Source organism: Corylus avellana, chromosome 9, assembly GCF_965113065.1.
Source record: "Corylus avellana chromosome 9, dhCorAvel1.hap1.2, whole genome shotgun sequence".
In the NCBI taxonomy this organism is placed as follows: Eukaryota; Viridiplantae; Streptophyta; class Magnoliopsida; order Fagales; family Betulaceae; genus Corylus; species Corylus avellana.
The window spans coordinates 9,070,801-9,088,472 of record NC_142498.1 but is presented as its reverse complement, the minus strand read 5'-3'; the positions used below and the strand labels follow the sequence as shown (position 1 = coordinate 9,088,472).

The following is a 17,672-nucleotide window of genomic DNA, read 5'->3' as shown; positions in this document are numbered from 1 at the left end:
TACGGTACCCATGACAATGGTATATAATTTTGTATTATAATGTGGTTTAGGGTTTGAAATACCGCATTACTTCAAGTCATGTAAACTTTTAGTAGAAAAAACAACAAATCAGAATGAAATAAAAGAATAACAATAAAGTAGTTAACAACAATTTACTTATTCACTGTTAGGGTTCCAATGGGCCATAGTTATGCATTTATGTTTACGTTTAGCTTAATTCTTATATATTTATGTTTCTAATGTACGTAGTAACGATATGGACAAGAGTTGGATGAAGAAATCAAGGGGTACGACGGAATACAGAGAAGGATGTAGAGCGTTTGTAGAATTCGCAGTTAGGAACTGTGACACTCCCGACAAACTTATTTTGTGTCCCTGTAAGACGTGTCGCTGTAATAGGAGACACCCCCCATGTTTGGTATACGACCACTTGACAGGAGGGAAAGGAATGTGGCCCCAATACACATTCTGGATTTATCATGGCGAGAGGCCTGTTCGAGCTCCCGTAGATGGCTCGAATTCATCACATCCGGCAACAGCTGCGGGTGCAAGTTCTGAACAGGGTGGCAATATGCATGCCATGTTGCGTGATGCATTCGGCATGCACGAAGTTAGAGTTGACGATAGGGAGCCTCGGGTTGAGGTGCATGGAGAGGAAGAAGACATTGTGGATGACGAAGCCGATGGAGGTGACGTACGAAAGTACGAGGAATTGCTTAAAAAGGCAGACAAACCGCTTCATGATAAGACCAAACATAACAAGCTGAGTGCTACTGTACATCTGTACAATTTGAAGTGCATGGGTGGAGTTAGTAATACGATATTCTCGTGTTTCCTCGATCTAATCAATCAGTTGGTTCCTGTAGATGATGGAGCCTTGCCAGTTAATACATATGAGGCGAAACGGTTTCTTAGGGACATGGGACTCGGGTATGAGAAGATTCCAGCTTGTCGCAATAATTGTATGTTGTTCTGGAAGGGCAATAACGATTTAGATTCATGTGTTAAATGTGGAGAATCTAAGTGGAAGGACGAAATTAATTTCGACGAGGATGGCCACCCCATAACGTCGAGTAAGAGACGTCCAGTCAAGGTTTTGCGGTGGTTTCCCATCATACCACGACTACAGAGGCTTTTTATGTCAGAGCATACTGCACCCTATATGAGGTGGCATGCAGAAGGCCGCACTAAGGACGGCGTTTTGAGGCATCCTGCCGATGGCGAAGCATGGAAGTCATTCGACAATTTGTATCCGGATTTCTCATCAGACAGTAGGAATGTAAGACTTGGCCTAACCTCAGATGGATTTAATCCTTTTGGGAACATAACCACATCTCACAGTACTTGGCCTGTAATGCTTATACCGTACAACCTGCCTCCTTGGATGTGCATGAAACAAACGTCTTTCATATTATCCTTGATTATTCCAGGTCCAAGTTCACCTGGAATGGATATAGATGTGTACATGCAACCGTTAATTGAGGAATTGCAGCAACTATGGAGTGTGGGGGTACGAACATTTGATGTCTCATTGAAAAAGAATTTCATGCTCCGAGCGCAGTTGATGTGGACAATTAATGACTTTCCGGCATACGCGGACTTGTCTGGGTGGCCTACAAGGGGTGGAAAGGCATGCCCTTGCTGTATGCATGCAACAAGGTCTAGACGGTTAAAACACGGACATAAGTTTTGCTTTATGGGGCATAGGCGATACCTGCCCATGGATCATCCGTGGAGGCGAAAAAAAAATACATTTGACGGTAACCGAGAACTTGAATGTGCCCCTGATGTTCTAGATGGAGATGAAATCCTAAAACAGTTAGAAGGGATAGCATTTGGGGATGAGAGCGCCGGTAAGTCAGTTAATATTGATACTTCACATGCAAAGAGAAAGAGAACTGATAATATCTTGTGGAAGAAAAAAAGTATTTTCTTTCGTTTGCCGTACTGGAAGGATAATTTATTGCGGCATAACCTTGATGTCATGCACATAGAGAAAAATGTGATGGACAATATACTTGGCACAATTCTAGACATTAAGGGAAAAACGAAGGACAACCTTCAAGCACGAAAAGACTTGCAAGAAATGGGTTTGAGACAAGCACTGCATCCTTTCACAAATGATGATGGAAGAATCTATATGCCTCATGCTTGCCACACAATGTCTAAAGAGGATAAAGCTAGTTTCCTAAAAGTGCTTCGAAATATAAGGGTGCCAGACGGATATGCCTCGAACATTTCCCGATGTGTAAAACTTAAGGACCGGACGATCTCGGGTTTAAAGAGTCATGACAATCATGTATTGATGCAACAGCTTCTCCCAATTGCATTGCGTGGATCACTGCCCGGTAACGTAGTTAGACCGCTAGTTGAAATTTCTGCATTCTTCAGGGGCATATGTTCAACTGCGTTGACCCAAGAGGATCTGACCCGACTTGAGGATGGGATGTATACGACTATGTGCAAGATGGAACAGATATTCCCCCCCAGTTTTTTCACAAGTATGGTTCATGTTGTGGTGCACCTTGCCCGTGAATGCCGTCTCGGTGGACCGGTACAGTATAGGTGGATGTATCCGGCAGAGAGGTAACATTTACTGAAAAAAATTAAAACTAAAATTTTGTTGCCATTTATTTATTTTAAAACAATGATTAGATGTAATAATTAGTTAGTTTTGATATGTAGGAGCCTCGGGGTGTTCAAATCAAGTGTGCGAAATAAAGCGGCTCCTGAGGGTTGCATTGCGGAGGGCTACATAGCAACTGAGTTGGTGGCATTTTGTTCGATGTATTTAGAGAACGCACCGACATTCCACAATAGGCCGCAACGAAACCCGGATGGGCCTAAAGGAGCTGGAACCCGAGTCGTTCTCAACCGTCTCACGTTGACACAGATTCACCGTTACATCCTATTTAACTCAGATGACTTCCTCCAATTGCGGACGTTAGTATTGTGTAATGAATATATGCATGCTCATATCATGCAACAACGTTAGTTGTGAATTAAATTTAATTGATTTTATTTCAAAATGTAGGCTACATAAGGATTCGATAAGACAAAGCGCAAACAGGGGGCGAACGATTACGGATGATCATTTGGAAACCCTACATTTTGAGCAATTCTGCGATTGGTACCGTGACTACGTAAGACTAATGTCACCCCTTATAAATTTCATAATGTTTCATCAATGCACTAACAAAACTTCATCATTATTGTATATGACTCGTAGGTTGATAGTTCGGACGATCGACTTCGGAAGGATATGGGTGCCAAACTAGTAATGCATTGTAGAGGTCCGATGGTCTCAGCAGTCCAATATAATAGATATGTGGTAAACGGCAAGTTCTTTCGAACTGTCGCACATGATGTGGGAAAAAGGTCTCAGAATAGTGGCGTGTGCGTGCCGACTGTTGATGGCGAAACATACTACGGGAAAGTAACTCAAATACTTGAAGTGGAGTATTACGACAGGACAAAATATGTTGTGTTCAAGTGTGACTGGGCGGACACCACAAGGGAAAGGGGATACAGGGTGGACGAGTATGGCATAACGCTTGTCAACTTCAAAAACCTTGTCCATAAGGGGGACCTGATTAGTGATGAGCCGTATGTACTAGTTTCCCAAGTGGAACAAGTTTTTTACGTCGGAGATGAAAGGAATCCAGATTGGGCTTGCGCGGTGAGGACGAAACCTAGAAACATATACGACGTTGGTCAGGGTCAAACGCCTGATGATCCTCATGCCAACTATCACGAGATCGAGAGTGAGCCACTCACTTTAAACAATAATCAGTTGTACGATCCGCACGATGACATCCAATATGTCCGACCCGGCTTTGCACCAATCGAGGCGTATGGCATTTCATATGAAATAAATATTTTACATTTATTGATTTGTTGTTACTTATTAATTTGTTCATTTATTAATTTTTGCGTCATATATGCAATGAGCCTAGTCTTTACGAGCCTGGCGCCTCCATGCGTATGCCATCCCCGCCACCCCCATTGCCGCATGGCTTTTTCGATCAGCAGCCAAACAGCGGCGCACCTATGGATAATAGTGAGACACAGCCTGGTGAAGACATGGATGATGGGATAGGTGAGCAGCACGATGAGCATGATGATGACCTTGCTTGGCCAGCATTGACTATTGACGAGGTTCGCACGATAGGTATGTATGTATGATATTCCGAACCATAAATGTGTACATATTTATGCATGATGGTACATATAGTTAATTAGTACATAAATTCAAATAATGTATGTCTAACCATTTGTGTGCTAATATATACTTCATCATTGCAGATAGGGCGGGTAACTTTGAGGTGTTGATCGTAAAAGACTCACACAAGTTGTGGGACATTCCTGATGGAAAAAGGGTGGTCATGGAGTATAATGGCGCGTGGCAGCCCGTAGGACAAAGCGGCAACAAATTTAGACGGATGATAGGGAAGACGTGCAAGACCGGGACTTTTATCAAGCTATCCGACCCCTGGAAGCATGTACCAGAACAAAGCAAGGAAGATTTATTTGAGTCATTGATGGTAAGTGTAGTTTAGATGTTTGTACTTTATGATTTGTACCAGTCTAAAATTAAATAATTTGTGAAACAACAAACGCTTTAATTAGAGCCTCGTTAATTGATGCAGAATTACTTCTATATCATGCCTGGGTCGGATATGGCGGCAATTAAAAAAGATGCTTTTAGAGACATGGGGGAGAAGCAAAAGCTTTTGAGGCACAAATTGAGGCAGAAGCTCATGATTCAGAGCGACGACACTCCTGGGACAATGTCGGCAAGGATGGCTCACACCATTTCAAAGTACAACCCAAGAGATGTGGAAATATTGTTGGGAAAATGGTGTACTCCCGATTATCAAGTAGGTTATGACTTCGAACTATTTGACTTTTGTTAATTGTAATTATTCTTTGATGGCTTAGCGATTAATTATGTCTACATATTGGATTCGTAGGCTTATTGCCAGCACATGAAAGACATACGCAAACAGAATGAAATACCGCATTACACAGGCTCGAAGAGCTTAGCAAGAGTCGCACATGAGGAGGTACTATACTACTCTTACTTACCATGACTATACATATTTGTGATATATTGCGTAGTATATATCATAAATATTTAATTGATGCTTTCAATTTATTGCAGTTTATTAGTTCAGGCAAGACTCCTACACGAGCGGTCACGTATATCAAGTCCCATACAAAGTCAGATGGTAGCCGTCCAAATCCGGTGGCCGCAGAGAGAATCGTAAGTGTATTAACTTATTGTCGTGAATCTATTGTTATGTATTAACTTATTGAGTCTTATTTTATTGTATGTAAATGTGAATGCTCATGTATAGGCTCGGATGGAAGAGTTATTGCCAAATGACCCTGCGGAGCAGGTAGAAGGGCCCCAAGGCACAATTAGGTGGACACCGGATGATGCTTATGCTCAGGCGCACAACAATAAGCCAGAGTATGCGGGTCGTGTCCGTGGAGTCAGTAAGAATATCTTGCCCGCACCTGGCACTAGCTACTCATACTATACACCGTCCCAAACACGGTCGCAGAACCGGGGCGGCCCGATGATATCGCGCGAAGAATTTGAAAGAGCCATGCAATCAGAGAGGGAGAAGCATCGTCACGAAATGGATGAGCGGCTGACGCAGCAGAGTGAGGAAATTACTGCTTCGGTGACTGCGGCGGTGTCTGCACGGGTTGCTGAGCAGGTGGCTGCTCAGATGGCTACTCAGATGGCTGCTCAGATGGCAGCGTATGAGGCCCGGATTCGCAGCCTTGAGGGGTCGAGACGTATGGGCTCCGATTTGGAGGTGACGACTACCCGGAATCCGCAAGATGCGGAGTCCCCAGCCCGAGTGATTGTGAGATCCTCAGTTGATAGCAGATCAGGTAACAATATATTTTTATTGTTTTTATTTGATTAACACAGTTATCTTATGAGTCAAATAAACTTTGTTCGCATTTAACACAATTGCAACGTAATATGTGTAGATGACGTAAGAGTAGAAGCTGAGGACGATCATAATGACACCACACTTCAGACGCCGGTTGGTCAGAAGTCTCGTTTGTCAATACATTATACCCGTCGTTCAGGCACCCCGTAAGTATATATATATATATATAGATATATATGTGCATGGAGCATGAAGCTTTGTATAGTTACCATATTTGTTGAAGTTGTCTCATTGAATAAACATGTATTGTTCGTACAGTTAATATGTGTTTGTGCTTTGTATAATTAATATGTGTTTGTGCATACATAGTTAATATGTATGTCGAGGTTGTATATGCATGTGATAATTATTTATTAGGAGTTTAAAGTTACAAATGTTCACTAATTAGCTAATTGATTATTCGTTTTATCTTTTTGCAGTTAATGCGGCGCAGATGATTGATCACGATGATTTGTGTATTATGATGTTGTATTGATCACGTTAGTTGTATTGTATTTTACTTTTTATTACAAATTTGTACGTTAGTTGTTTGTATACAGTTATTATTACTTAGTTACACGATGTTAGTTATGATTATGCATGGGTTGATTATTGATGTTGGATGTGGGTTATATATGTTGGATGTTGGGTCGTTGGTTGGATGCAGGAGAGTAGAAATGTATGCTGGTTGGTTGGATTTTTGGTTGGTTGGATGCAGGAGAGTAAAAATGTATGCTGGAGAAAAATTACAAAAAAAAAAAAATTTTCTTCCCTGTAAATTTTAGTGACGTGGCATACATGCCACGTCACAAAAGATTGTAACGTGACACATATGCCACGTTACTACTAGTGGTAACGTGGCTGCATGTGCCACGTTACTACCAGTAGTAACGTGGCACATGCAGCCACGTTACCACCAGTTGTAACGTGGGAAATCTGCCACGTTACAACCAGTAGTAACGTGGCACATGTGCCACGTTACTACTAGTGGTAACGTGGCTGCATGTGACACGTTACTACTGGTTGTAACGTGGCAGATTTCCCACGTTACTACACGTAGTAACGTGGCATTAACCACGTTATAACCAGTAGTAACGTGTAATTTTACTAAACGTTACCAAATAGTAACGTGTTGTTTCTGACACGTTACAAAATTTCATTTTGTTACGTCCAATTTCACTACGCCCCAGACACGTTACAAACAACACGTTACAATACTTTAGTAACGTGGTAACCCCATATACACGTTACTACTTGTCCGTAACTAAAAAAATAAATTTTTGTAGTGATAGCTTTTTTCAGCAAAAATAATGTCCCTAATATATGGTGGAACAAAATCCCCCCAAACATGATTCTCATTAACCATTAGGGCCCTCTTAGCAAGTCGATGTGCAGCTTCATTGGCCGATCTTTTGACATGATTAACACTCAAAACCTAAAAGTTGCGTAGGATGTTCTTCGCATCATCAATCAAGTGCCCATACGGATTCTAGGTACTTTCTTCTCTAGGTAGAGCTTTGACAATTTCCAATGAGTCACCCTCTAGGATTACTTTGTTTAACCCTAGCTGGCTACTAAATTCCATAGTAGACCAAGCACCATAGGCTTCGGCAACTGTTGGGTCCGAAATAAGTGTTCTGGTCATGCACTTCGACATGATCGCGCTACCCTCATGGCCACACACAATAATACCTACACCTATCTTCTTCATATTTTTGTCAACGGCAGCATCCCAGTTGAGCTTGACAATCCCATCTAGTGCCTTCGTCCAACGCACCTCCAATGACGTGCTAAGCTGCGGAGGTCGACCTTTGTATGAGCCTCCAATTGATCCCGTTCACTCTGAAGCAAGGTTGATGGTGCCATAAACTCCCCTCCAAAAACCACCTTGTTCCTTCTCAACCAAATTTGACAATCAATGCACACCACCAGGTCAATCTCAGCATCCTCCAACCTTTTGAACAATTTGTCAAGGATGTTGATGAAGGCTTCCTCATCACTAGTGGTTTTTTTGAATCTTTTTGTTACACGCCAGCCACACATCTCTTGCGAAGAGGCAACTCCAAAGAACATGACCCAATGTCTCCACTTGTAAACACTACAAAAATTGAGTGAATTTTTAACTAGGATTTTTTGACTTGTCAATGGTATTGACACGTCAAAAACCCGTTTTGATATGCGTCTTTTGACATTTCTCAACGGTTAAAATGGGGGTGTCAAAAATTTCAGGTTTTTTATGTGTTTACAGTCCCACGTCAAAAAATTTCAGCACGTCAAAAAAAATTGGTTGTTTTGCCACATCAAAAATTTTGGCCATCTTTTTTTTTTCAATTAAAAAATTTATTAATTTAAATTATTTTTCAATTAAAATTATATATATATATTTTCACCCCACCGTGTTTCTCCTCCAGCTCTCTCCCTCTCTTCTTTTCTTCATTTTCTCTTCTTTTCTCCATTTTCATTACTCCCACCCCCCCCCCCCCCCCCCGCCCCCCGGCGCTCTCTCTCTCCCTCTTCTTTTCTCCATTTTCTCCCCCATGGCCAGCTCTCTCCCTCTCTTCTTTTCTCCATTTTCTCACTCTCTCTTCTTTCCTCCATTTTCAAAAACCCAAATCCAAAAAATCTTCAAAAAATCAAAAACCAAATCAAAAAATCAACTTGAAAAATCAAAAACCCAAACGTGAAACTCAACAAATCTTCAAAAACCCAAAAAATCTTCTTATCGTCTTATCTTCTATTCTTCTTCTTCTCTTCTCCTTTTTTTTTTTTTTTTTTTTATATTTTTTTATTTGTAGATCTGCTTCTCTTCTCCTTTTCTTTTTCTTCTTCTTCCTCTTCATTTTCTCCTTTTTCTTCTTCTCTTTAGAGGGAGCTGGGCGGCTGCATCTGCTGCAGAGAGAAGGGCTAGGGAGATTAAGAGAGGAGAGAGAGAGAGAGCTGAGTCTGGAAATGAAAGAAAAAGGATCAAAGAAGTCGAATATATAAAAGAATTATAAAGGGAAAAGAAGAGGGAAAGAAGATAGGGAAAAAGAGGGAAAAAAGTTAAAAATCCCGCTTTTTTTTTTAGTGACGTGCCAACATTTAACACGTCAGAAATTTCTGACGTGTTAAATGTTGGCACGTCAGAAAAAAAAAGTTTTTTTTTTTCCCTATATTACTGCATTGAGAATAAAAAAAATTTTGAGCAGAAATAATTTCTGACGTGCTAAAACTTGCACGTCAGAAATAAACCAGATTTAAAAAAAAAAAAAAAAAAAAAAAAAAATTGGAACAGAAATAATTTATGACGTGCTGGTTTTGGCACGTCAGAAACTATTTAGATTTAAACAAAAAAAAAAAATTAGAACAGAAATAATTTCTGACATGCTGGTTTTGGCACGTCAGAAATTTTTGTAATTTTTGACGTGTTAAAATGGCACATCAAAAAGTTTTGACGTATTCCATTAACACGTCAAAAAATTTTGACGTGCCTGTATGACACGTCAAAAAATTTTGACGTGTTAAAATCTAACACGTCAAAAATGTTTTTTTTACGTGTCTATTTAGACACATCAAAATTTATTGACGTGGCAAACATGAGTTACTGCTTACCATGTCAATAAAGTGCAAATTTTTTGTAGTGAAACCGCAAATTGGGCAAAGAGGGTCGCTCGTTATTTGTCATTTGTCAAGCTTCTCTTTGGTTGGCAAAATATTATTATATGCATGCCAAAGGAACATCCTCACTACTCTCGAGCCTCCAATCATCCATATTCTTTTCCATAGCGAGCTCATGTTAAGATTTGTGGAGCTGCCTCCTAGTTCCATCACTAATATATACCACACACATATATAATAATATAAATAACATACATAGAAATATTGAGTAACTTATAGTTCATTATATATACTAAGTTACTTATTTACTTTGTATATACTAATTAACTAGATAATATGTTAGTTTATGAATTAACTAGTTAGTATGTTAACTAATACACATACATAAAAATATTAAGTAACCTATATAACATATTTTACTTAATTTCAATTTATATAACTAATTTTTAGTTATATATATATATATATATATATGGATGATCTAACGAGTCGAGCAAATGAGCCAATCGAGCTTTAAACGAACTGAGCTTGCAAGCCTCTATCGAGTTTTTTCAAGCAAATCAGATATATATCATTTACTAATAGAACAAGTTTCTACAATAACAAGTGTATTTGTACATTATTGAGCTTAAGTTCAGGTTGAGCTAAACTGAACGGGTATCAAGCGGGTTATCGAACGAACTGGTTTATTTACATTCATACTCTCCAATAATATTATGCATTTTAATTAATCAAAAATTATCGTTTTCTACTTTTATTTTTAATATAAACTCATGTAATACCCCGACAAAACACCCATTTTAAAAAGTTAAAGATTTCCTACTAAACCAGCTAATGTTTTCATAAAACAAAGTTTTCACCACGAATGCTCGTTGACCAGTCTTCGAACCATTGAAAAATACCCAAATGTATGCCTGAACCCTTTTATCCATTGTATAATAGTACCCGAATGCTCACCCAGTAGTACCCGAGTGCCCACTGACATTTCTGAAAAGCAATTTTAACCCATTCTCTATATTTTCAGACCAAAGCATGCCCTAAACTCCTATATAAACCATGCCCTTCGACTTCAACCTCTTCTTACACCAAGAAACCCTAACCCTAGAGTGAGGAATGACTTTTTAGAGAGGAGGAGGAAGCCTTAGTGGAGTTTTACCATCATCAAGGTAATTTCTAGTTCATTTCTTATCCTTCAAGTTGCTTTACTGTTTTCTTAGTATTACACATTTTAAGAATGTTTTGGGAAACTCTTGCACCCATTTTCTTACAAAACCAAGAATGATTTTGAAAAGCTTTTAACCCGTCTTTGTTGTCTTTAAAGTTTGCATAATAGCATGTTTTGTACTTGAATGTGTCTATTTAGAGCCTAGGCAGAGATGTACTAACCCATAGTTTCAAGATATAAGCCTAAAACATAGTTTGGAGTTTCTGACCGATAGTCTTAACTCTCTGGCTGAACGCCCGCTCTCGAGCGCGCGCATCTTCCTAGAGAACAAGGCAATCGCCCCATAGCCCCAAATATGTGATATTAGGGTTTTTAGTAGTCTTTTTCATTAAATGGAACACCATACATTACTTATAGAGTTCTCTAGTACTACTTATAACGATGGGTCATATTTCGTTATAGCAGAGATTTGTGAGGTCAGAGGACTCGAGCGAGTGTATGGGATAAGTAAACACTTATAACCACTTTCCTTAAAAACGTGCGATATGTTAGCTGACTGAGCACTCGTATGATATGAGCATGTCTACATTTTTGTACAACTTGGTAATTGCTTTAATAAGTGGTTGATAAGATGCATTATATAACATAGTATGCAGGTACGTGCGGTATAATGGCCATGGGCTTACTATATAGACATGATTCTATGGCCAAATGCATATGGATGTGATATATATGGGCCTTGGATCCAATGATTATTTCGTGATTGGTGCAACCTTAACAGGCAGGTCACTACAGAATGTACATCATTAGTAGCGTAGGCCACTCGAGGTTGGACTCGATCAGGCTACTAGTGTTATGGACGGTAGCGTACAATGGTCGGGACACCGACATTATATTATAGGTCCCTCGGAACATCACCAACCCTGTTGACAATGTGTACAGGGTTGGCTCAATGTATTTTGGGGGCCTTAGGTGAAACTTTGAAATTAGGCCTTTTTTTTTTTAAGTAAAAAAATATATATATTAATATTAATATTAAATTTTTATTTAAAAATCATTCTTCTCGCTTTTTGAAATGCAAAATTATTGATTAAGTTTTTATATTCAAGATTTTCTAACATCTTTTTTTCAATTGATAATATGGTTAATCCATTTAATCTCTCTTGTAACATTGTTGATCTTAGGTAGGATTTTATCAATTTTAATTTTGAAAAACTTCTTTTTGCAGAAGCAACTGTAACATGTATTATCAATAAAATTCTATAAGTAATACATGCATTTGGAAAAGAATCAAGTCATTTTATATAATTTAATATGTCAATTGGAGCACTTTCTATGATTAGAAAGTGGAGATGTAGACAGACAGAGAGTGGTATTTAAAATACTTCTGGTAGTCAGCATTATATTCTATAGAGTCTATGTTTTTAGCCGTTGCCTACCTATCCCTAGATAATAAAATAGGAAATAAATCAATAATATTTTATTTGTAATGATGAGAACTTCTCACCAAATTCTAATCATTTATAATAATTAATAAATCACTTTTTTCTTTTTCTTTTTTTCTTGAATTATTTCTAGAATTTATAATGGGCTTATTAATTGGGGCCTTATTAAATTGAAGCCTTAAATTTTGATGAATTTTTTTTTTTGGTCTTAAAAAAATTTTAAAAAAAATAAAAATTGAGCCTTAAATTTTTTTGCATTTTTTTTTTTTTTTTTTTGCCTTTTTAAATTGAGGTCTTATTTATATTACTTACTTATCATGATTAGAGGCCTTAAGTTTTTATAAAAAAATAATAATAATAAAATAAAAATAAATAAATAAATAAACAATTTGGGCCTTAATTTTTTTTTTTGTCCAATTTGTTTATTTGTTTTTTTTTGGGCCCTATTAGAGTTGGGGCCCTACCTCACCTAGGGCTTAAGCTGGCCCTAAATGTGTAATATATCAGTTAGACCATATATGATAGTTATGACTAGTAAAACATTAGTTTTCTACGTTAAAATACTTAAACGATTGCCGTTAAAAGTACACCATCATTTATCAAAAAAACAATACTTTTACGGTGTATTAACAGAGACAACACCTTTTACAAATCTTTACTCAATTGCACGTTTAAATCTATAAACTAGCTCATGTCATACCCAACTGTTGGGTTTACTTGCTAAGTTTTTTGACTTATGATGAGTGCCAAATATTGTATATTTGGGCCCCTTAACTTATGTTTGTTAAGCTCTTAGCTGAGTTAATTTCTGATGCTTTTGGTTAGCTTTGGTGTTGTGGCGTGTTGTAGGTCATTAAGAGAAAACTGCGGTTTTAGGGTGGAAATAAGCAAAAGAATTGAAGATGGGGAAATGCGATCGAGCGCACAGAGCGACGATCGAGCGCACTTGCGCTCGAGCGTCAGTTTGGCACGCTCGAGCGCACGACCATGTCAGCCCTAGCATGCATCGCTTAAGTGCTGCGCCGCAGGAGTCCTAAAGAGCCGAGTGCGCTCGAGCGCACTTCGAGTGCGATCAAGCGCACTCACGCTGACCTGGCAGCGCTGAACCCTAGTTTTTATTATTTATATATAACGTTTTTCTCTTGTAAACACACATTGGGAGGCGCCGTTTTAAGCTAAAATACAACGTTTTGTCGTGAAAGAGCTTGTGCTTCGTTTTTCATTGTAAGTTTTATTTTTCTCATGATGTCAATTCAATTTTTTGTTGTTTTTGTTATCATGAGAGGCTAAAACCTTCAACTAAGGTTGAAGATGAAGCCTCGTCTTTGATAAACATACATGTCTTCTCGTTTTACACATACAATGAGGTTATATTGCGATTCAACAGTTTAATTAAGTTTAATTGATTAAATGTTGGTAGTATACTCATGTTCAATTTAATATTCGTTGTGTTTCGTCTAGGGGTACATCGAATGATTAGATTAAGACTAATATCCATTGTGATCCACGGATACAGTGGATGATTTGATCTCAATTAAATATTCGTTGTGATTCTTTTAACGGATGGATTCATCGAATGATTTAATTTGCATGTTTACAACTTTTGAATAGTATAGTTGGATTGAATATTGTATGCATAAAACGCAAGATATGTTGTTTGAATTGATAAGGGGGATTCGGAAACCTTAGTAATTTACCATTACTTATTTTTAATTTGTTTAGTTTTAGTTTATGATTTTGCACGACACAATCACAAAAATTGGAACTAGGTTAAGATAGAATTAGGTTAAACTAGAAAATTGATTCTTGCAAACACGTCTCTCTGTGGATTCGACCTCGCACTTGCACTCACGCTATATTGCACATGACTCGTGCACTTGCGAGTACAATTAAATTTGTACACCAAATTTTGGCGCCGTTGCCGGGGAGACGTTTTGATTTTGTAAACATTGATTTTTTGTTTGAATTAATTTTATCTTTCTACTAGTTTAGGTAGATTATTTTTTGTTTTATTTATTTTGTTTTCTGCATTGATCTAATAATAATAATAAAAAAAAAAAGGGTGCTTGTGTTTCTCTATTTGTGCAGTTTGGCGAAATTCAATCATTGCCAGAGCGACCGAGCGCAGCTTATCTACGCTCGATCGCACTCGGGCCTTTTGCAGCGAGCAAGCATACTTGTGCTTGTCATTTTGTGCCTGCACGCGAAGCACATAAACGCTCGATCGCACCCTGGTGACGATCGAGCGCACTTGTGCTCGAGCGTAAGTTTGGCACGCTCGAGCGCACGACCATGTCAGCCTTAACATGCATCGCTTAAGTGCTGCGCCGCAGGAGTCCTGAAGAGCCGAGTGCGCTCGAGCGCACTCACGCTGACCTGGCTGCGCTGAACCCGAGTTTTTATTATTTATATACAATGTTTTTCTCTTGTAAACACACATTGGGAGGCGTCGTTTTAAGCTAAAATACGACATTTTGTCGTGAAAGAGCTTGTGCTTCGTTTTTCATTGTAAGTTTTATTTTTCTCATGATGTCAATTCAATTTTTTGTTGTTTTTGTTATCATGAGAGGCTAAAACCTTCAACTAAGGTTGAAGATGAAGCCTCGTCATTGATAAACATACATGTCTTGTCGTTTTATACATACAATGAGGTTATATTATGATTCAACAGTTTAATTAAGTTTAATTGATTAAATGTTGATAATATAGTGTTGTTCAAAAGCCAATTCAACAGTTTAATTAAGTTTAATTGATTAAATGTTGGTAGTATACTCATGTTCAATTTAATATTCATTGTGTTTCGTCTGGGGGTACTTCGAATGATTAGATTGAGACTAATATCCATTGTGATCTACGGATACAGTGGATGATTTGATCTCAATTAAATATTTGTTATGATTCTTTTAACGGATGGATTCATCGAATGATTTAATTTGCATGTTTACAACTTTTGAACAGTATAGTAGGATTGAATATTGTATGCATAAAACGCAAGATATGTTGTTTGAATTGACGAGGGGGATTCGGAAACCTTAGTAATTTGCCATTACTTATTTTTAATTTGTTTAGTTTTAGTTTATGATTTTGCACGACACAATCACAAAAATTGGAACTAGGTTAAGATAGAATTAGGTTAAACTAGAAAAGTGATTCTTGCAAACACGTCTCTCTGTGGATTCGACCTCGCACTTGCACACACGCTATATTGCACACAACTCGTGCACTTACGAGTACAATTAAATTTGTACACCAAATTTTGGCGCCCTTGCCGGGGAGACGTTTGATTTTGTAAACATTGATTTTTTGTTTGAATTAATTTTATCTTTCTACTAGTTTAGGTAGATTATTTTTTATTTTATTTATTTTGTTTTCTGCATTGTTCTAATTTTTTTTTTTTTTTTTTTTTTTTTAAAAAAAAGGGTGCTTGTGTTTCTGTGTTTGTGCAGTTTGGCAAAATTCAGTCACTGCCAGAGCGATCAAGCGCAGCTTATCTACGCTCGATCGCACTCGGGCCTTTTGCAGCGAGCAAGCATACCTGCGCTTGCCATTTTGTGCCTGCACGCGAAGCGCATAAACGCTCGATCGCACCCTTGTGACGATCGAGAGCACTTGCGCTCGAGCGTAAGTTTGGCACGCTCGAGCGCACGACCATGTCAGCCTTAGCATGCATCTCTTAAGTGCTGCGCCGCATGAGTCCTGAAGAGCCGAGTGCGCTCGAGCGCACTCACACTGACCTGGCAGCGCTGAACCCTAGTTTTTATAATTTATATACAATGTTTTTCTCTTGTAAACACACATTGGGAGGCGCCGTTTTAAGCTAAAATACGACGTTTTGTCTTGAAAGAGCTTGTGCTTCGTTTTTCATTGTAAGTTTTATTTTTCTCATGATGTCAATTCAATTTTTTGTTGTTTTTGTTATCATGAGAGGCTACAACCTTCAACTAAGGTTGAAGATGAAGCCTCGTCATTGACAAACATACATGTCTTGTCGTTTTATACATACAATGAGGTTATATTATGATTCAACAGTTTAATTAAGTTTAATTGATTAAATGTTGATAATATAGTGTTGTTCAAAAGCCAATTCGACAGTTTAATTAAGTTTAATTGATTAAATGTTGGTAGTATACTCATGTTCAATTTAATATTCGTTGTCTTTCGTCTGGGAGTACATCGAATGATTAGATTGAGACTAATATCCATTGTGATCTACGGATACAGTGGATCATTTGATCTCAATTAAATATTCGTTGTGATTCTTTTAACGGATGGATTCATCAAATGATTTAATTTGCATGTTTACAACTTTTGAACAATATAGTTGGATTGAATATTGTATGCATAAAACGCAAGATATGTTGTTTGAATTGACGAGGGGGATTCGGAAACCTTAGTAATTTACCATTACTTATTTTTAATTTGTTTAGTTTTAGTTTATGATTTTGGACGACACAATCACAAAAATTGGAACTAGGTTAAGATAGAATTAGGTTAAACTAGAAAATTGATTCATGCAAACACGTCTCTCTGTGGATTCGACCTCGCACTTGCACACACGCTATATTGCACACGACTCGTGCACTTGCGAGTACAATTAAATTTGTACACCAAATTTTGGCGCCGTTGCCGGGGAGACGTTTGATTTTGTAAACATTGATTTTTTGTTTGAATTAATTTTACCAGGTTTGCTTTAGTTATTATTTCCATTAGTTGTTCTGTGTCTATATCTTGAGGATTATACTTGTTCCTTTGATAATTGATAGACTTCTCAAATTTGTTGAGTTTTAGATTGGCCTTAATTCAATGATTATTCATGTAATCATGTTTGTTTAAAACTTTGAGAGCTTGTTTGGGGGTATCCTAGTGCTTTTAGGGTTTTCTGTGATGTTCCATGATTTCCCGTCAAAAGTGCCGTCAGGATGAGGCTCTTAACGGGACTGAATAAAAAGCACTATGTTTTTCCGTCAGAAAGGGACATGTAACGGGAGCAAACTCTGGTCTCCCTGTTTTCTCGTCAAGAAGCTCTTCAAGATGAGGATGTGATGAGAACATTTTTGGACTTCCTATTTTCCCGTCAGGACGAGGATGTGATTGGAGCAGCATCTGGTCTCCATGGTTTCCTGTTAGGAACTGCATCAGGACGCGGATGTGACGAGAGCAAAATTGAATCTCCTGGTTTCCCGTCAGGAACCTCGTCAAGACGGGACACGTAACGGGACCAAAGTTGGATTCCCTAGTTTCTCGTCAGTTGGTTCGTCAACACAGAACGTGTGACGAAGTATAGGCATTTCAGATCTGCGAAATTATTCCCGTCATAATGTGACAGTGTCCCGTTATGACGTAACGAAGGAAATGTTTTCTCTATAAAAGGTTTTCCTTCACTGTTCACTTTTCAGACTTTGGAATTTTATTTTGAGAGCTCTCTCTTCTCTAAAGTCTCATTTTCTCCACTAGCATTGGGTCATAGTGGTATTGATTTTCAAGAGGGGACGTGATATAGCTTGAAGCTGT

General features: G+C 38.1%; 1 protein-coding gene across 1 annotated transcript; it reads left to right on the top strand.

The window, feature by feature from the left end:
- The first annotated feature begins 256 nt into the window (after window positions 1-256).
- Window positions 257-6,449, top strand: LOC132186443 (uncharacterized). The gene is made up of 11 exons (XM_088510748.1): window positions 257-2,586; window positions 2,686-2,943; window positions 3,035-3,143; window positions 3,230-3,540; window positions 3,957-4,158; window positions 4,650-4,880; window positions 4,974-5,066; window positions 5,165-5,266; window positions 5,361-5,910; window positions 6,013-6,121; window positions 6,395-6,449. The coding sequence occupies exons 1-11, from the start codon at window positions 257-259 to the stop codon at window positions 6,396-6,398; spliced, it is 4,299 nt and encodes a 1,432-aa protein (XP_088366874.1). The 3' UTR covers window positions 6,399-6,449.
- The last annotated feature ends 11,223 nt before the right edge of the window (window positions 6,450-17,672 follow it).